This window comes from Lipotes vexillifer, unplaced genomic scaffold, assembly GCF_000442215.2.
Source record: "Lipotes vexillifer unplaced genomic scaffold, Lipotes_vexillifer_v1.1 scaffold232, whole genome shotgun sequence".
NCBI classification, from domain to species: Eukaryota; Metazoa; Chordata; class Mammalia; order Artiodactyla; family Lipotidae; genus Lipotes; species Lipotes vexillifer.
Window position 1 is genome coordinate 940,661 of NW_006793997.1, and position 20,155 is coordinate 960,815.

At 42.9% G+C, this 20,155-nt stretch overlaps 1 protein-coding gene and 1 pseudogene across 1 annotated transcript in view; one reads left to right on the forward strand and one right to left on the reverse strand.

Moving 5' to 3' along the window:
• The window catches only part of TMC7 (transmembrane channel like 7), a 35,471-nt gene extending 17,115 nt beyond the window's left edge, over positions 1 to 18,356 (forward strand). Inside the window, exons 7-15 of the mRNA XM_007466927.1 lie at positions 332 to 505; positions 1,747 to 1,904; positions 6,295 to 6,412; positions 6,717 to 6,814; positions 8,468 to 8,654; positions 10,572 to 10,702; positions 14,662 to 14,817; positions 17,344 to 17,422; positions 18,282 to 18,356. Coding sequence (XP_007466989.1) covers positions 332 to 505; positions 1,747 to 1,904; positions 6,295 to 6,412; positions 6,717 to 6,814; positions 8,468 to 8,654; positions 10,572 to 10,702; positions 14,662 to 14,817; positions 17,344 to 17,422; positions 18,282 to 18,356 — 1,176 coding nt within the window. The remainder of the gene's footprint in view (positions 1 to 331; positions 506 to 1,746; positions 1,905 to 6,294; positions 6,413 to 6,716; positions 6,815 to 8,467; positions 8,655 to 10,571; positions 10,703 to 14,661; positions 14,818 to 17,343; positions 17,423 to 18,281) is intronic.
• LOC103076862 (mitochondrial fission factor pseudogene) lies at positions 3,277 to 3,965 on the reverse strand (annotated as a pseudogene).
• Positions 18,357 to 20,155: the final 1,799 nt, after the last annotated feature.

Consider the following 20,155-nt stretch of genomic DNA (forward strand, 5'->3'; position numbering starts at 1 on the left):
ATGGAAGGAATCAAATGAAGTGTATTATTTGTTTAAAGAAATAACATATAGGTGATAGTAACATATAGGTAATGTCCTGAATAGGTTATAGTTCTGTTTTCACATTTATTGTGGAGTCTCATTTCAATCTTAAATAGAAGGTCTGCCTTCATTTAGGCCTTTAGGAGACATGGAAACTGGTTGGGCTTGGTCCAGGAGGGTATCCCTGGGGGAGATGAATATTTAGGAAACTTTGAAGATCGAGACGGAGAGTATGACGGTGAGTCACAGTTTCCACCCCTAAATATCCCTTCATCGCAGTGCTCACAAATGAGCTTTCTTTTGTTCTCAGGCAGATCTGGAGGAAGAAAGAATACGGCAGAAAATAGCAGAAAGGACCTCAGAAGAAACGATACGGATTTACTCTTTGAGACTGTTTTTGAACTGTATCGTGCTGGCCGTTTTAGCGGCATGCTTTTATGCAATCTATAGGGCGACTATATTCTCTCAAGAACACATGAAAAGAGTAAGTGCTCCGTGAAAGTCAATTTAACTTTTAGTCCCATTGGACGTTATGTATGCTAAGTGTATTGCAAACCTCTCAGGTAGATACTAGCATCATTCTGTTTTACATATGGGGATATAAGTTTGGCTGATATGACAGAGAACCTAAAATCAGAGTGACTAGTTTCCACTTTCAATAGAAAAAAAAAAAGAAGCATCCAAAATAGAGTGTTTGGGGTACCTCCTCCTCCTGGAGTTTATAATGTTCAAATCCAGGCTGGACTGCCTGGATTTAACCCCCAACTGCACAGCTTACTATCTGGGGCCTCAGTTTACCTAAAATAACAGTGGTTTTAAAAATCCAAGTTGGGGACTTCCCTGGCAGTCCAGTGGTTGAGATTCCACGCTTCCACTGCAGAGGGCACGGATTCAATCCCTGGTTGGGGAATTAAGATCCCGTGTCCTGCAGCACAGCCGAAACAAATTAAAAAATAAATAAATAAAAATCCAGGTTGGTCTAGTGGCTCTGCTTCATGAAATCAATCATCAGGGGCCCAAGTTCCTTCCATCTTGTAGCTCTGCCATCCTTAGAATGTGGTCTTCTGTATGGCACCAGGTAGCTCACCACATTCACATTCTAGCCAATGGGAAGGAAGTGAAGGAGATGAGAGCACACCCCTTCCCTTCAAGGGCAGGACCTGGAGGTTGCACTTAACACTTCCTCTTATATCCCTTTGGCCAGAATTTAGTCAGAGAGCCACTTACCTAGGAAGACAGTCAAATTACCTAGGAAATTTAGTTTTATCTCAGATAGCCATATATGTGATTAAATAATCTGTTGTTATGAAAGGAGGAGAGAATGGCTGTTCCAAGTCAATTAGTTCAGCCTTGAAAATGCTTTCAATTGCCCATTGATACAGAATACATGGATTTTTTTATATTTCACCTGAATAAATCCAGTAGAGCTCAGTTTTCTTCTAGTACGGTACTAGATCATGGTTCCTCCGTTTGAACACCCAAGGAAGGAGATGGCTTAGTTTTAGGTGCCATGTTGAATGAAACAAATGTTTTGTTTTGTTTGCTAAACATGTTTGGGTTTTTTTTCTCCCTTACAGTTCTAATGAAATATAATTGACATACAATACTGTATAAGTTTAAGGTGTTCAGCATATGACTTGACATACATATAGTTGAGTTCTTTTAAGGTCAGTTCATTTGTGATGCAAATTATTATACTCTTGACCAGTTTTGTTATCTTCATAGGAAATTGACAAGATGGTTTTTGGAGAGAACCTCCTGATATTGTACCTGCCTTCTATTGTGATCACGCTGGCCAATTTTATCACCCCAATAATCTTTGCCAAGATCATCCACTATGAGGATTATTCCCCAGGCTTTGAGATCCGGCTGACAATCCTTAGGTAATGCCTAGACATGCTACGCACGTCACCACTTGTCCCCTCCCCTGCCCACGACAGACATTGCTAATCCATTGTGGTACCTTTCCCTGCTGAGCCAAGAATCCTCTTCAGCCTTCAGACAGCCCCCATGAATGAATCAGAGTTTGCATATGCAGGGAAATCTCTTTGACTTGAGTGTCTATATTTTTTTCATGTATTAGCACATCGACAGCTGAGGGCATAGGGTGGGGCCCTTGGAAGAAATGTTGCTCTTAAGATGTTAGAAAGACAAGTGTATACCAGCAGGAGAGTGAGGAAGTGAGGGAGAGAAGGGAAGTCACCTTATAAAGGGTATGTTATTTGGCAAGTTGCACCTGGGGCTCAGTCCTGTGGGACAGCTCTGGGAGTTTGCGTGGAAAATATCTTAGACTTTTCCTAGGCAGGCGTGTTTGTCCTCCAGCAAGTATTTGGCCTCCCCTGCCTAAGGGCGGCTGGCTTCCAGGGGCATTAACTCCCTCACACTTCTACCCCACTAGGCCCATGCATGGGCTTGGGACGAGAGTTACAGTAGGAACTTGCAGTAGGAACCTGAGACTTTTGCTGGAGTGAGTGCTGAGAAAAATGTGGCCCAGTCACTGACTGTGTGTGCTACCATTGACTCTTTTTTTTGGGTTGACAGTTTATTAAATACACTACATTTGTACCTTATTCTGTAGTTTTTTAAGTCATTCACACATGGACTTAGTAAAAATGTACTTTATCGAAAACCATCTGCAAAACTAAAATAAAAATGCACACTTTGCCCACATCTTAGATAAACTGCTGAAAATGTTAGGAATTATTTTATTGAAGGTGATCATGAAACATGAGGTGGCTTCAGTTTATTAAATCTGACACCAGACCATGACTTCAGTAGTGTTAATGTTGAAACGTGGATGCAAAAACGTCTATTAACTAAACTGTCTAATCTAACAGTGTTTGAGAAACAGGACAAAATAAAGTATTATTTTTCCTTTACAGACACTTCTCTAAATCCATTTCCTATAGACTTTTTTCTCTCCCATTCATAGAATTAGCTGTGCAGATTGATGAGGCAAAAAAAATTCCTTAAAAAACACCGAAACAAACTAGATCCTATTTAGAAAACATGCAAAGGGAGAATTTTAAGTAGGTGTTATGGCAAAACTGGTTAAAGCTGTATATATAGTCAAGTGACAGAATATACCTTTACTTCTGCAAATGTGGGTCTTTCCCCATCTCCTTTCTGGGAGAAATACATTTTCAGGGCATGGACTGTAAAACGGCCTACAATGCAAAGACAGAAACAAAGAAGTTTGCAAATTCTTTATATTTCCAGCTGTTGAAACAGTATTTTTGAGAGTTGGGGTTACCTCTAGCGGTGAAACCAGAGCCAGCTATTAAGCAGGCAGAATGCCCCAGTAATTGAATACATGACCACTTCTCTTTTAGCACGTTCTTTGTTCTCCTCTTCCAGAAGTTGTAGACGTCTATTTAGTTTGATTATCTTTCATCTTAATGAAGCTGCATCTACAAACGTCATGTCATCTGAGGTTCCTTCAATCGTTGTATCTGTATTTGAAATGCCGTACGTGGAGTCAGTCCTGACCAGCCGTCCGTTTAGGCGAACAGCATTTTCACTCATAGAGCGCTGTCTTTTTAGCCTGCCAACTGCATGGATTTCTTCATTTTGAAGGGTTGGAGGAGGTCTTTCTAAATCCAGAAAATCTAGTGGGCTTTCACTTAGCGTAAGCACACGAGGTGGTGTTTTTAGTGCCAGAGGTTTGAAGGGAGTTGACTGTATAAGGTCAGGATCTGCTGGTCTTGAAAATGGAATGTCTTCATTATTTCCCGCTACAACAATTCTCTCTGGAACCTGCATAATCACACTAACATTTGAAACTCCTTCTTGGAATCCTTGTTCCAGGTCAGCATTTGGTGGTGCTACCTTTAATTTTTCCGAGACCCTCTTTCTCTAATAATACCTTCGGTGTATTCCATTTCATACTGAGCTTGACTGATTTCCGCCATCTCAGCAGCAGTGGGAAAAGGAAATGCTGCCCCACTCACTAAATGTGTACCAACTACTGCTTGCTTTTCGGCATTATCTGCTTCTGTGCTTCGTATTAAATCCTTTCACTTGCTTCCATATGCACGTGCTGGATTTAGAGCCACGTTTGTCCCCCTGGGCCTGCTGCAGGGTCCCCGGCGAGGACTGCTGCCCGCCGGCTCCCGGGGCCCTCGGGTGGGCGCTGTCAGAGGCCGTGGGCCAAGCTCATGGAGGCGCGAGGGCAAATCACCGGCCTGAGAGGCCCGCAGCGGGCTACCACTGACTCTTTATATTTGTTGTAATGTCTCTTCTCATACTAAACAAATATTCAGTTTCCTAAAATAATAAAATAAAAAATAAAGAAATGGCAGGTGTAAAGCTGGGCCCAGGGAGTTAACACACATGAGTTAAGGAGGACCAGGTGGGGAGTGTGTGACACTGGAATGTTTTCTGTCTGCTTCTCAAATGCCTCAGATGGCATTTGCATCTTTGTTTAAACAAATCTTTTTATTTTGGAAATTTTCAAACAGGACCATATAATGAACCCCCATGTGTGCCCATCACTTAGTTTCAACTATTTACCAACGTTTTGCTAGTCTTGTTTCATGCGGTCCCCCCAGCTCTGCTGGATTCTTTTCAGCAAATCTCAGGCAACATGTCATTTCACCTGTAAACAGCTCAGTATATCTCTAAGTGACAAGAACTTTTCTTTTTAAACATAATCGTCAGCACACCTCACAGAATTAAGTCAGTTCCCTGATGGAGTTGCAGAGGGCTTTCTATGGTTGGTTTATTCAAACCAAGATCCAAAGAAAGGCAGCATGCTGTGTTGGGTTGTTATGTCTCTTAAGTCCCTTTCATTCTTTCAAGAATTCCCCCATTGTATTATGCTATTGATTTGTGGGAGAAGCTGAGGTGTTTGTCCTATGGAATGTTCTCTACTTTGGATTTAGTTCATTGCTTTGTCATGGTGTCTTTTGTTTTCCTGTATCCCTCCTCAAATGTAGATTCAGACTTTTTATTAGATTCCGTTTCAGTTTTTAGTTATGGAAACCTCTTCGGTGGTGATAGGTACTCACGTCCGCCCAGAGGGAGGCACAGCATGTCAGGTGGATGGTGTGGGTTTGCTCCCCTACCCACACACTTTTTTTTTTTTAAATGGGGAGACCAAGAAGTTACTCTTTTTTTAAATTTTTATTTATTTAATTTTGGCTGTGTTGGGTCTTCATTTCTGCGCGAGGGCTTCCTCTAGTTGATGCGAGCCAGGGCCATTCTTCATTGCGGTGCATGGGCCTCTCACTATTGCGGCCTCTCGTTGTGGAGCACAAGCTCCAGACACACAGGCTCAGTAGTTGTGGCTCACGGGCCTAGTTGCTCCGCGGCATGTGGGATCTTCCCAGACCAGGGCTCGAACCTGTGTCCCCTGCATTGGCAGGCAGATTCTCAACCACTGCCACACCAGGGAAGCCCTACCCACACACTTTTTGATGTTTCTATATAATTTCTTTTTTTTATTACAAACCAAACAATAGATGAAGCATCTTTAAAAAAAAAAAAAAATGAGCCCTCTGCCCTCCTCTCTTGAATCCATTTTCCCCCAGCAGCCCTCATCTTCACGGTTCCTGTTGTTCATGCCAACGTTCACACGTTTTGTTTCCTTTTAAAAATAGGATTCTAGGGGCTTCCCTGGTGGCGCAGTGGTTGGGAGTCCGCCTGCCGATGCAGGGCACACGGGTTCGTGCCCCGGTCCGGGAGGATCCCACATGCCGCGGAGCGGCTGGGCCCGTGGGCCATGGCTGCTGAGCCTGCGCGTCCGGAGCCTGTGCTCTGCAGCGGGAGAGGCCATGGCAGTGAGAGGCCCGCGTACCGGAAAAAAAAAAAAAAAGGATTCTATCTACGTGAAACTCTGCAGTGTATTTTTTTCACTTCTCAGTATACCAGCCGTCTCTCAAAGCTGATACTTAGAAGATTCAATTAGTTCTTTCCAGGAATTGTTCTCAGCGTGGCTACGTCATCATGGATTCAGGAGTTCCCAGCTTTCTGATCTGTTTTTTTCTCTGCCATTTAAAAAATATTGTGGTAAAATACATATAACATGAAATTTACCATCTTAGTCACTTTTAAGTGTACAATTCAGTGGCGTTAAGTACATGCTCAGTGTTGTGCCACCATTGCCACTGTTTGGTTCCAGAATTTGCTCATCATCCCAAACAGAAACTCTGTGCCCATTTGTAGGTTTGCTGTTAAGAAAGGCAGCTTCTCTGCACCCCAGCCCTGTTCCAAGGGGCCCGCCTGCCCTGAGCCCTCCTCTTCCCATCCTCTCTCCTACCCTCTTCCCTGCAGGTGTGTTTTTATGCGGCTGGCCACCATCTGTGTGTTGGTGTTCACTCTGGACTCCAAAATTACATCCTGCGATAACTACCCATGTGAGCTCTGTGGCTATAACCAGAAACTCTACCCGGTGAGGCTTTGGGGATGGGCATCATGCTTGGTGGGTCATTTGGGGGTGGTAGCATTAGGGTTGAGAGAACAGCCCATGAAGCCAAGGGTTTGAATCCCAGTTGATCCTCATTCTTGCTGTGTAGCAGAGTCTGGCACACCAGGCACTTCTAATTCTAAGGGCTTGAAAACCAAAGTCTGTGCTGGAGCTCAGAGGAGCATCCGCTGATGCCTTCCAGAGGCAGCAGGATCGGGGGCTGGAAATGGCATTGGGAGAACCTGGCTTTTTCTGCTCCAAGTCAGGCTCATTTCTCTCTGGGTTTCAGTGCTGGGAGACCCAAGTTGGGCAGGAAATGTACAAGCTGATGATCTTTGACCTCATCATCATCTTGGCTGTGACACTTTTTGTGGATTTTCCTAGAAAGTAAGTGTGAGGGGTACCCCTCTTATCTCCCCCTACCCCCTCACCCTTTCCATCATCCCCACCACAGGTTCCCATCACAGCTGCTTTTCACAAAGTGCTGGATGATTCCGCATCCTGGGAACCACTGACAGCCACTGGTGACTTTGAAAAAGCTCTAGGCCATCACCTCCCCCTGGTCCATGATGTGCCCCATTGAAAGGCAGCACGAATAAGAAATGGTGCTGCTTTCCGCGGGGCTGCCGTGGGGTGACATCTTGCCAGCCCCTCCGGGCTGCAGTGGATGCCACATTTCCTAGTCTGGGTTCAAGACCCAGCACTGCCGCTTCCTAGTCATGTGACTGAGGGCAAGTTATTTAAGCTCTGTGCCTATTTTCCTACCTGTGAAATGGGAATAGTAGCAGTGCCCACCTCATAGCACCGTTGTGAGGATTAAATGACAAAATGCAGATAAAAGTACTAAGAACACTCCATGCCACAGAACTCAACAAACATTAACTATCACCATCAGGATTGTCATTACTATGCTGTCATTAAAAAAAAAAAATCATTCTCAGCATCTCCTTGAGCCTTAAGTGAAACCCTGTTCACTTAATCACTTTTTACCCACATGTACAAATTCTCCTGGTATATGCCAAAAGTCCAGTAAGCCCTTAAAAGTAAACATTAAAAAAGAAACTGTCCTTTTAAAAAATCACACAAATATGATGTGAATATGTACCTATTAAAGTTTTTTAATATTTAAACTTAAATAAATACAGAAATCCGGAGAATAGTGAGAATTGTCTTTTGTTACCTTACCCTCACTTCCCATTCCCACCCCACTCCACGGAGGTGACCACTGTTAACACTTTGGGGTAGATCCAGCAGTCCTTAAAATTAAAAACACATTTGTATAAATATGTGTGTAAGTAAACACACAGTCTTGCTGGAAGTGTTCTTTTTTACCCCACAGATGGGATCATGGTACATCCACATGGGTCCGCAGCTTGCTTTTTCTCCCCCATACAAACAAACTACCATGAACAACTTTCCCTGTCAAGGCACGTGGATTTTCCTCTCTCGCTTTAAGGACTGTATGTTATTCCACTGTACCCATGGCTTCTGATTTGTCGATGCAGCCCCTACTGATGGGCATTTAGGTTGTTTCCAGTATTTTTGCTAATATGTGGTAATGCTACAGTGAACAACTATGTGTGTTTATCTCAGGCCCCTGGTCCTAGGGTTTTTGTAGAAAGCTTCTAAAATTCCAGGGAGTAGCATGCAGGGTGGTAGGGTCCTCATAAGCCATTTTCTGTGTGGATGCACAATAGCTCAATACTTTTTGGATTGAGTGGCAAACTAGAGCACAGGGACTGCCTGTGTCATTTACTGTCAACTACAATGCAGTGAAGTAGGCTGTATTATAATCCCCTCACATTCCAGATGAGAAAAATGAGCCTTATCTAACGTTATTTGGCTGATAAACTGTAGATCTGAGACTTGGACCCTGGTGTTAATGAATCCAGAGTTCACTGTATTCTGCATCTTCTAGACATATGACTAACCAGTTTCCATAAGAAGTATGTGTGGAAACAGCCCTAATTTTGTGGATGTGGTTCTGTGGCCTTGGCAGACACTGTAGTCCAGGTGATAAATGGTCCTGTTTGTTTCCAGGATCCTGGTGACCTACTGTTCCTCTTGGAAGCTGTTTCAGTGCTTGGGACAGCAGGAGTTTTCTATCCCTGATAATGTTCTAGGGATCGTTTATGGGCAAACCATTTGCTGGATTGGAGCCTTCTACTCACCCCTTCTTCCTGCAGTTGCAACCTTGAAGTTCATTGTCATCTTTTACGTGAAAGAGGTAAGGAGAGGTGGGGTTGAGGGGTCAGTAACTGAGACCATCCTTGACGTTGCAAGACATTTGGCACACATGCTTGGAGCCCACCAACATCCCATTAGATGTATCAAAATTGCATCCCTTATTTGATACATATTTTTATTCTGGAGAAAAGACTTTGAATGGATTTTCACATTTTTGTCATTTTGAGAGTTTTGTTAAGAATGATTTTGCTCCTGTGATTTTAAAAAATGTTTTTTGTATGTAACTAAGAGTTGCGTTGCAGTTGATTAATCAGTTGACAGTGGTTCATTTTGGTGATGTTTAACAAAAGGTTTATTAACTAAAGTTTTGTGGTTTTCTGTTTGGATTTTGGAGCTGGTGCATTTATTTTCAGTTCTCAGTTATTTGTGTAGCTCCTCAAACAGCTCACAGGCCCTAGGCATTGTACCTGAACTAAGTGCTTAGTGGGTAAAGTAGCTCTATAGAGAACTAACTTATCTGGGCTTATTAACCAAACTTTTTCTTTATTGTAGAGGCAATATATGCTCACTATTAAACATTTAAACAATACAGATATGTATTCCATCCCTTCTTCCAGAGGTAGCCTCTGTTAATAACCCCTGACATTATTGATCACCTATTATGCCAAGCCCTGAGGATTCATAAATGGAAGTAATAATAGTGGTAATAACAATAACACTGATACACCCTTTGAAGTAGGCACTGCTAGTAACCATATTTTATAAATTAGGAAGCTGAAGTTTAGAGAGGTTAAGTAACTGGTCCAAGCTCACACAGCTTATAAATGACTCCTGGGATTTGAACCCAGGTTTACCTCACTCCAGAGCCTAAGCTCTTAATCCAGTAGGCAGGGCCTTGAATTGTGTCATACTTTCTACCTGGGTGTTTTGGCCTTTGAAGAATGTTCTGATGCTTTCATTTGGAAACTTAAATCGGCTGAAGTCACCAAGGGAGAGATGGATGCGAGAAAGCTCAGAGGAACTTTTTGTTCTTCCAGAAAATATGTTAGGCAGTGGTTTCCTAGCGTGTAGCCCAGTAAAGACAGCGTAGGGGTAATGGAATGGGTCACAGGCACTGGACTGAGTTCTGACACCCCAGTCTGACTGGCCACCTGCCCCCAGACACCCTAACAGGACACCAAGTGTCCCTGGTGCTCGGTGCCCTCGGCTCACAAGATGTTCCAGCTGCTGCAGCCACAGGAGCTGGATGCCCCTTCCCGAGGCTGTAGCTTTCTAGAATGTTAAGGAGGAATTGGATGCCTGTTACTGTACCCCTCTCCCCGTCCCCACCTGGTTTCTCCTTCAAGTCTTTTTTCCCTCAATGGAAATATTTATTTTTAATATATAGGAAAAATACATATGCTTGTAAAATTCAAGCAAATATCTCCTGTTTTGGTGTGTATATATTTAGTACCTATTTAAACCCCTGTAGAGAATAAATACTTTTCGAATTCTTTCAAATCATCACATTGTACGCTCTTAAGTGTCTTACCATTTTATTTGTCAATTATACCTCAGTAAAGCTAAAAAAAGAAAGAAATTTAAAGTAAAATGTTTAAAAAATACTAAAAACAAAACTTAAACAAGATCATACAGTACAGAGTTTTGGAATCTACCCTTTTCATTTCACATTGCCGTGTAGGATATAAAGCTTTTCTAAGGGCTATGTGATTTTTCCATTGTGTAGATGCACTTTAACCTTTAAGGAACCCCTTGGGTAGCTACTTAGGTTGCTTTCAGTTATTCCCTGTTATTAACAACTGTAGCAGTAAATATCCATATACTTATTTTTTGACCTATTTTTAAAATTTTGGTCAGAAAGATTATACCGATTTACATTCTATAATACATGACTGTGCTCATTTATCCTCAAGGAAGCTGTGCTCTTAATTTTTCCTCTTTCTTCCTCTCCCCTTAGATAAGTCTTCTTTATACCTGCAGACCCTCTCCGAGGCAGTTCAGAGCATCTAATTCTAATTTCTTCTACCTGTTGGTGTTGCTGATTGGGCTGTGCTTGGCAATAATACCTCTTACAATCAGCATTGCACGGTAAATATGACTTTGTCTTCTAGAACATTCCCTCCCTGACATGTCTGTCTTTTATGTTAAAGGCTTCATTGAATTCTTTATTGGCTTTCCTCACAGCGCTCCACCCACAGAGGTCAGTAAGTCACTCCTGGCTCAGCCAGGCCCACCTTTGTTTCAGAATCTCCCTCTGGATGCTGGAATATCTTGGGTCACTTCTGAACTTGGGCTTGCAGGGTTCTCACTGTGTTTGAGAGTGTCGGTTGGCTCTATTCTTTCCAGATCCCTTTTCCTAGTATCTCTCTTCTAGTCCCCTTTGGGAATGTTTCTTTGTTTCTGATTATGAAGTTAATACATGGTCACTGAGAAGATTTGGAGTGTCTTCTATTGCCAAGCACTGTGCTAGCTGCTAGGGGTATAAAGACAGTTCAGACATGGCACAAGGAATGTAGTGTCTAGTGTGGAATTTGGAAAAAGCAGAAATGCTCAGTCCTGAGGATGGGAAGTTGAGGGTTCAAATCCCAGTGAGGCCACTCCCTAGTGTTCTAACCGTTTATTCCAGAGGCTGGAAAGAGAGTAAATGATTTAGGTTTTCTGGGCCATATGGTTTCTATAGCAACTATTCAGCTCAACTGTTTACATATCATCTATGTTGCAGCCATAGATGATATATAAACTAACAGGCATGTCTGGGTTCCAGTAAAACTTCATTTATAAAAATGAGGCTTGGGACTTTCCTGGTGGTGCAGTGGGTAAGACTCTGTGCTTCCAATGCAGGGGGCCCAGGTGCAATCCCTGGTCAGGGAACTAGATCCCACATGCATGCCTCAGCTAAGGAGCCCACGTGTGGCAACAAAGACCAGGTGCAACTAAATAAATATAAAAAAAAAAAAAATAGGCTGTGGGCCAGATTTGGCCTGTGGGCTATAGTTTGCCAACCCTTGACTTACAGTCTCATGGAATTCCATTTCTTCATCTTTATTTTATTTTATCTTATTTTTTCCATTTCTTAATCTTTAAGTGAAAAGTCTAGAACTTTGAATTCCTCTCTCCTCTTATTATTTTTTAAACTAAATTGAGTCTATATATTTTTATTGTAATAGTGGTATGTTACATATATTGAAAAATTCAAGCAGTACAGAAAAGGGTATAAATTAAAGAGAAATTACTGCTCCCCATTCCCACGTCTTAGTCCTACTCTAAGAGGTGACCACTGTTAACATTTTATGAACCCTTCCAGAAAGTTATTATGAAAAATGTATTTTTAATGCCTATGGAATAATACTGTTTGGCAGCTTAATTTTTTTTTTTTCAGTTTATATTGTGCCCTTTTCCAAGCCAGCACATAAAGAGCTCTCATTCTTTTAAAGTAATTTTTAGCTTTGATTTTTTTAATAAGAAATACATTCACATGGAACAGAACTCAAAAAGTATAAAAGAGGGCTTCCCTGGTGGCGCAGTGGTTGAGAGTCTGCCTGCCGATGTAGGGCACACGAGTTTGTGCCCCGGTCCGGGAAGATTCCACATGCCGCGGAGCGGCTGGGCCCGTGAGCCATGGACGCTGAGCCTGCGCGTCCGGAGCCTGTGCTCCGCGACGGGAGAGGCCACAACAGTGAGAAGCCCGCGTACCGGGGGGGGGGAAAAAAGTATAAAAGAGTCTATGGAGGAAGTTCATTCTCCAATTCTATCTCCTAACTACTTAGTTTCTGTCTAAGACAGTCATATCTGTATGTGTTTGTCTCTCTCTCAGTGGTTCTTTATTCTGTTGTATGAATGGATCATAAATTGTTCATCCATTTCCTTAAACAACATTTAGGTTGTTTCCAGGAATCTATTTTTATCCCTAAAATAGTGCTGCAGTGGAAAATTTCCTACACAGAACTTTATGTTAAGAATGTAGGCAATTCTTGTAAGCCTTAATTTAATTTTTTCCATTGTAATTTTATTTTTCCCTGCTTTTTATTTTGAAAAATTTTTATCTATAGAAAAGTTGAAAAAAGCAACAATGAAAATTTATATACCCTTTACCTGGCTGTCCCAGCTGTTAACATTCTGCTACGTTTGTTTTCTCTCTGTATATACATACTTTTTGTGTGTGTGTGATGATGAACCATTTGAAATTAAGCTGTAGGCATCATGACATTTTATTCCTAAATACTTGAACATGCAGTTCCTAAAAATAAGGACATTCTCCCTTCTATATATCCACAATAGCATTATCACACCTAAGAAAATTAATGCCAATATCATATTCCTGCCATTTTCAAATTTCTCCAGTCCCAAGATAGTCTTTTATAGCTTTATTTTTAAAATGAAGATCTTTCAAGTTTTACTCATTACTTTCGGTTGCGATGTCTCCTTAGTCTTTGATTCTTCAGTTTCCTCACCACTAAATTAAGAGACTGAAGGGCAGACTCCCCACATTCTGGAGTTGTCTGACTGCTTTCTCACAAGGTCATTTAACTTGACCTTCTTCTTATTTTAACTTTTGGTGCTCAGTTTATTTTTGCTCTAAAATATCACCAGAGTAGCTATCTTCAAGTAACAGGTTCTTTTTTCTTTTTGAAGTATAGTTGAGACAATGTTGTGTTAGTTTCAGGTGTACAGCAAAAGTGACTCAGCCGTATATATATGGCTTTTTCTTTTTTACATTCTTTTCCCTTTTAGGTTATTACAAAATATCGAGTATAGTTCCCTGTGCTATACAGTAGGTCTTTCTTGGTTATCGGTTTTACATATAGTAGTGTGTATCCCAAACTCCTAATTTATCCCTACCCCCCTGCCTTCCCCTTTGGTAACCGCGCAGGCTCAGGGGCCATGGCTCACGGGCCCAGCCGCTCCGCGGCATGTGGAATCTTCCCGGATCGGGGCACAAACTCGTGTGCCCTTACATCGGCAGGCGGACTCTCAACCACTGCGCCACCAGGGAAGCCCTCTTTTATACTTTGGTATAAAATGAAGTTACTTTGGTAACTTCATTTATCGAAGGCTCGATAAATGACAAGTGTCATTTGTCATTGAAGGCTTGAGCCTTCATTTATCGAAGGCTCGATAAATGACAAGTGTTGGGTGCAGGGGCGACGAGGGTTTTTGTGCAGTGATTCATTTTGAGTGTAATTCTCAAATAGTCTATTTCTGTATTGTAAATAAGTTCATTTGTATCTTTTTTTTAGATTCCACATATAAGCAATATCATATGATATTTGTCTTTCTCTGTCTGGCTTACTTCACTTAGTATGATAATCTCTAGGTCCATCCATGTTGCTGCAAATTGCATTATTTCGTTCTTTTTTATGGCTGAGTAATATTCCATTGTGTGTGTGTGTGTGTGTGTGTGTACACGCACACACACACACACACACACATCTTCCTATCCATTCATCTGTTGATGTATACTTAGATTGCTTCCATGTCCTGGCTACTGTGAATAGTACTGCTATGAACATGGGTGTGCGTGTATCTTTTTGAATTAGAGTTTGCTCCAGATATATGCCCAGGAGTGGGATTGCAGGATCATATGCTAACTCTTATTTTTTTTTTTTTTTTTTTTTGCGGTACACGGGCCTCTCACTGTTGTGGCCTCTCCCGTTGCGGAGCACAGGCTCCGGACGCGCAGGCTCAGCGGCCATGGCCCACGGGCCCAGCCGCTCCGCGGCATGCGGGATCTTCCCGGACTGGGGCACGAACCCGTGTCCCCTGCATTGACAGGCGGACTCCCAACCACTGCGCCACCAGGGAAGCCCGCTAACTCTTATTTTTAAACTTGACCTTCTGTCCTGAATTTCCTATAAACTGGAAGTCAGGTCTAGAGACTTGATGAGATTTCAGGGTAAGCATTTTTGACCAGAATATTCCAGAAGGCCCATGAGGTCAGGCGGATCCTTGTGGGTCACTGTTAACAAAGCTTCGTGGGTACACAGAGGAGGGATGCTCAGCCTGTGCTGCAGGCCTGGCCCTGAGCCCCATGCTCTGTGTCCTGGTAGCATCCCTTCCTCCAAAGCCTGTGGGCCCTTCACCAACTTCAACACCACCTGGGAGGTGGTCCCCAAGATGGTGAGCACCTTCCCCAGCTCGCTGCAGTCTCTGGTCCATGGCATCACGTCGGAAGCCTTCGCAGTGCCTTTCTTCTTGATCCTCTGGTGAGTGAGAACTGGATTCTGCGGGTATTTTCCACTGTGGCTGGTGGGCTCCTCTCTGCTGGAAAATGGAGCTCACCTGTGACTCTTGATATGGTACCAAACCTCTCTGAGTCGCACTTTTCCATCTCTAAGCTGTCAAAATAATACCAGTAGTAATTCTTTCAGAGGGTCACTGAGCAGGTTCAGGGAGATCCCACTTGTAATGGGGATCTGTACTTAGCCAGAAGCCTGAGTTATAAAATATAACCCAATAAATGTTGCCTATTATTATATTACTGATTATTCACAAAATTAGTTGCTCTTTGGAAAAGGAACTGATAACTGGGCTGAGAGAAGAGCACCAGACTAGAAGCATACACTTGAACCCTGGCTCTACCACTTACAAGCTGTGTGGCCTCAGGTCATCACATACCCTCTCTGAGCCTCGATTTCCTCACCTGGAAAATGGGAATAAGAATGGCACATACCTCGTAGGGCTGTGAGCAGAAGGACACATGGTGAGGACCTGGCCTTTAGTGAAGGCTCGATAAATGACAAGTGTTGGGTGCAGGGGCGACAAGGGTTTTTGTGCAGTGATTCATTTTGAGTGTAATTCTAATCACAAATATCTGTTGAGGACTTACTTTGTACTAGGCATTGTTCTAATTATAGCCCATTCTCATTATTCACAAATTCCATATTTTTTTTCTGTATTGCAAATGTGCTTACTAGCTAAAATATTTTTGTAACCCAAAAATCAGTACTAATGGTGTTTTTTTGGGTGATAATTTGTAGACATGCATAGAGTAGTAAAAAATTTGAGATGCCTGATGCACAATGTCTCAGTGCATTTGGGCTGCTATAGTGAAATATCATAGACTGGGTGGCTAAACAACAGAAATTTATTTCTTACGGTTCTGGAGGCTGGAAGTCCAAGATCAAAGTGCCAGCATGGTCGGATGAAGATCCTCTTCCTGCGTACAGACTTCTTTTATTCTCATATGGCAGAAGGGACTCGGGTGCTCTCTGGAGTCCCTTTTATAAGGGCACTAATCCCATTTGTGAGGGCTCCTCATGACCTAATCACCTCCCAAAGGCCCCACGTTCTAATACCATCACCTTGGGATTAGGATTTTGCAACATATGAATTTGAGGGGGACACAAATATTCAAACCATAGCTCAGACTGTAACTTGTGTCCTTTTTGTGATCCATTTAGTGCAATGTTTCTTGCATTTTGTGCTTTTGGTTGGTGATTTCACTGTTCACGTGTAGAGCTGAAGTGCCGTCTAGGGTTCCTAAGTGCAAGAAGGCTGGGATGGGTTTTATGAAGAAAATATGTGTGTTAGATAAGCTTCATTCAGGCACATGTCATGGTGCTGTTGGCTGTGAGTTCAGTGATATTAAATCAGGTGTCTTGAAACAGAGACAGGGTTATGTATTAATAACCTTCTCTCTCAAGAAACATAAAACACAGTGTTGATCGGTTGACAAAAATGTTGTGACCAGGGGCATAAAGGAACCTATTCTGTATTTCCCCTCGGGGCACTGGCTCAGTGTTCCTGAAGACTATAGAACAGAAGAGAACTACCACAAATCACTGGAATTGATTGTAGCTTACATGTATTAACTCATGCAATCATCACAGTTATCCTACGATATAGATATTATTAGAGGAAAACCCCACCATAATGCAAGAAAGGGGTTAAAAAATTCATTTGTTAAAGGCAGGATACCTTTGATATTAATAAAATGATGTGGGGTTGCAGCCAGTTAGCCTGGAATTGCAAGGATCCCAGAGTCCAGCGGTTCCATCCTAACTGATTCACCCCAGCTGTGATTTGGCTGGCACCATATGGTGGTGGTTACCTGATCTGGCTTCCACATCTTTGGGGGTCATTCTTGTCCTTGGCCATGAGGACTTCCAGAAGAGAAGACTGACATCACTGATTCCAGTGGCCCTCAGCCCTCTCTGGGGAGACTGGACAGGCAGCCACCTCCCCTGCACAGAAAACAGGAACCAATTGCCAGTTGGTTTTATTCAAAATTGTATTATCTTAGGCTTGTTATCACTGGATTTTCCTCTATTATCCCCATTTTATAGATGAGGAAACTGAGGCCAGGGAGGTTCCACAGTGATCATCCACAGCCAGTTCTTTCTGTGCTGAGCTGACCTTCTGGCCCGTCTCCTCCTCTCTCCCCTCTCATGTGTGTGCCAGGGGAGCCTCAGCAGCTTTTAATATTAACTCTAGAAAGCAAGGCAGGAATCGATCTCTGCTGCCACTGCCAAATAAAACCCCTCTGGCTGTTTCTTTTTTTTTTTTTTCCTTTTCTTTTTGTTGGAGTATAGTTGATTTACAATGTTGGGCTAGTTTCAGATGTATACCTCTGGTTGTTTCTGATGCTCTCTGCTTGGGAGACGTGAGGGTTTTCTTTCTTTTTTTTCTAACAAAAGTAAAAGTGTTCCAGGCGAAGTGTGTTGGGTTGCTTTCCAGTGTGGCCTTCAGACGGTACAATCTCCCTAGTGGCCTCTCGCCTTTTGTTGCAGCCTCGTTATGTTTTACTTCATCGCCCTAGCAGGAGCGCACAAGCGGGTGGTGGTCCAGCTCCGAGAGCAGCTGTCCCTGGTAAGGAAGCACCGGTCCCAGGGGCAAGGCCGGGACATTTACCCAAGACACTGAAAGGAATGGGGAGCCCTTCCCAGGGAGAGGGTGGGATTTCCCATCACCACTCGCCCAGAACCCTGCCTTCAGGCTCGGCCTCCTCCAGCCCCATTCATTCCCTGACTCATCCATTCCCTCAACATTTGTATCCTCATATTTGTGCTGGGATACACAGGTGAAGAAGAGAGACAAGGCTGGTTAGTAGTTAAAGAAAAAAGATAAATTCCAATTGCGATAACTGGTATGACGATGATGATACAGAGAGGTAGTTAGAGTGGCGGGTGGACCATCTGCTGCGAGATGGTGGCCACGGAAGGCCTCTTTGGAGGCGGCGATGGTGGAGCTGAGACTCGAATGATGAGAGGAGCCAATTATGGGAGGTCTTGGGCATGAGAGTAACAGGCAGAGGGTACATCGAGGAGTGAGCCGGGCACTCCTGGGCCCAGGGGGAAGGGCGGTGTGGCTGGAGGGTGCAGGATGATGGGGAGAGGCAAGGCGATGCTAGAGTCACAGCATAGCTGGGGTCACAGCATCACCTGAGGGCTCTGGTGGGAAGTTTGGGTTTAATTCTGAGTGTGATGGGAAGCCATTGGACAGTGGTAAGTAAAAGTCTGATGTTCATTTTTAAAGGAACATTTTTACAAGGCCGCTTTGTGGACCAGGGGCTGGGGAGGGAGGAAGAGTGAAAGAGGCAATTTGGAGGCCATTGCCATGGTCCAGTGGTTATTACCTACCAAGTCTGATAGGTAATTTCTTAGGTCGAAATAATGATATTTGTTTCCAAATATATTGAATGTGCTCTTGAACCTGTCTGTGTTTTTAGGAAAGTCGTGACAAGCGTTACCTAATCCAGAAACTAACAGAAGCCCAGAGGGATATGAGGAACTGGCTAGACTGACGGGGAGATGCTGCAGCGTGCGGTTTACAGGCTGGCCTGGTGACCTGCCAGCCTACACCATCTACCTGAGATTTTAGCAGAAATTTTTAAATATATTTTTCTGGAATTTGGGCCTTTCCTGCAAGTGGCTCCATATGTGCAGCTCCAGTGCCTGTGTTTACATAACCCAGCCCCTGTTTAATGCTTTAGGGACTTAGAAAAGTAGGTTTGCCTGATGCCCAGCAGCTCAGGCTCAACCAAAACGCTGAAGCCATTGAAGGTTTTCGACCAAAATTGCTGAGAGACCATTTATAGTTTTACAAGCTTATTTGTATTGTCTTTTAAAGTTAACTGTAGAGGTCATCTATCCATGAGCCTGGGTTAGTTCTTTGGAGCCAGGTTCTGGGGGTTTAGGCTGAGAAGTGTTCCTTAAGAAGCAGTGACTCTCTAGGATTGTTCTGTAGACTTAGAATGGAGACTCGATTTTTTTGAAATGGAGAAACCCTTGAATTGTGATGTTTGGACCAGATGGTGGGAGCATGAAGAGGATGGTTATGTAATTTCAGCTACATGAGAATATGTAACATGAGAATAATATTATAGGAGAGAAAAGCCCTTCCTGCTGTGCGAATGAGCAAGGCCCTGAGTGCCCTGGATTGAGCCCTATGAGGAGGGGAACAGTGGCAGGATGGCAGCCTGGATTTCGTAGCTTCCTGGGCATTTTGCTACAGCTTTGTTACTCAGGGCAAACTGCCTTTAAGGGCCTGGATATCCACAAAACTTCCATCCCTCTAGTCCTGGGTTTGGGGACTTGGCAGAGTGCCATCAAGATGGAGAGGCAAAGTTTGTCTCTCAGTCTTCCAAAAGTCGTTTCACTTCCTGCACTGAGGTCTCTCAGTGACACTTCATGGTTCGGAGCCAGGCTGGAAATGACCGTTGAGTCTTTGAGTGTTTCGGCATGTGGGTTGCAGCATCAGGCCAGCCTGTGACGGTGTACCAAACTAGACTGAATGTTGACGTCTTAAATGTACATATTCATATTTTTAAGGGCTATTGTTTTTCTTGTGCTTAAAATTTTTAATTTTATTTTACAAAACATGCAGAGTATCTCTTCAGATTTCCGTCACCATAAAAACCGTATGCAATAAATACCTCATCACTGAAATTGATAGCTTTAAACCTTTTAATATAAGCCTAGATTATGGTTTACTGTAAGCAGTCTTCATTCTAATACCTTCAGAATCTTTTTCAAAGTACTGTAGTTTTGTAACGGACCGTTTGTACCCTCCTTCTACTGTTTTCCTTCCTTTCACTGGCTCTAAACCTTTCCTGGGGGTAGCCTGGAATTTAAAGGTGGGTGCAGGTTTTAGAAAGCTGCTGCTGTGAAGAATATTTCCCCCCCTCCCCCCATTACTCACAAATGATTGACTCCTTGCTCTGAGAAGCAAAACAAGCTCACCATAGTTAACATATTTCTGTATACTTGTCCCTTTGCCAAACAATTTTTTTTTTCTGCTCTTCTGCAGGTAGTATTAACACAGGATATTTTTATACCTATAAAACTGATGAGCTTTTCTTGTTAAGGTTTATGAATTTTTAAGTCTAATAACTAGTAACATGGAATTGTGAGCAAACGAAAGTTCATTCCATCCTCGCTTTTAAAAAATTCTAAATTGTTGGCATTTTTGCCTAGAGAATTTATATGTATAACGTTCTTGCCTTCACCATGCTTCTGAGAACAGGCAGGTTTTCTGCGGTGTGTGTGTGTGTGTGTGATGGAAACTCTGTTTTCTTTCACTATTATTATACTGAAATATGCT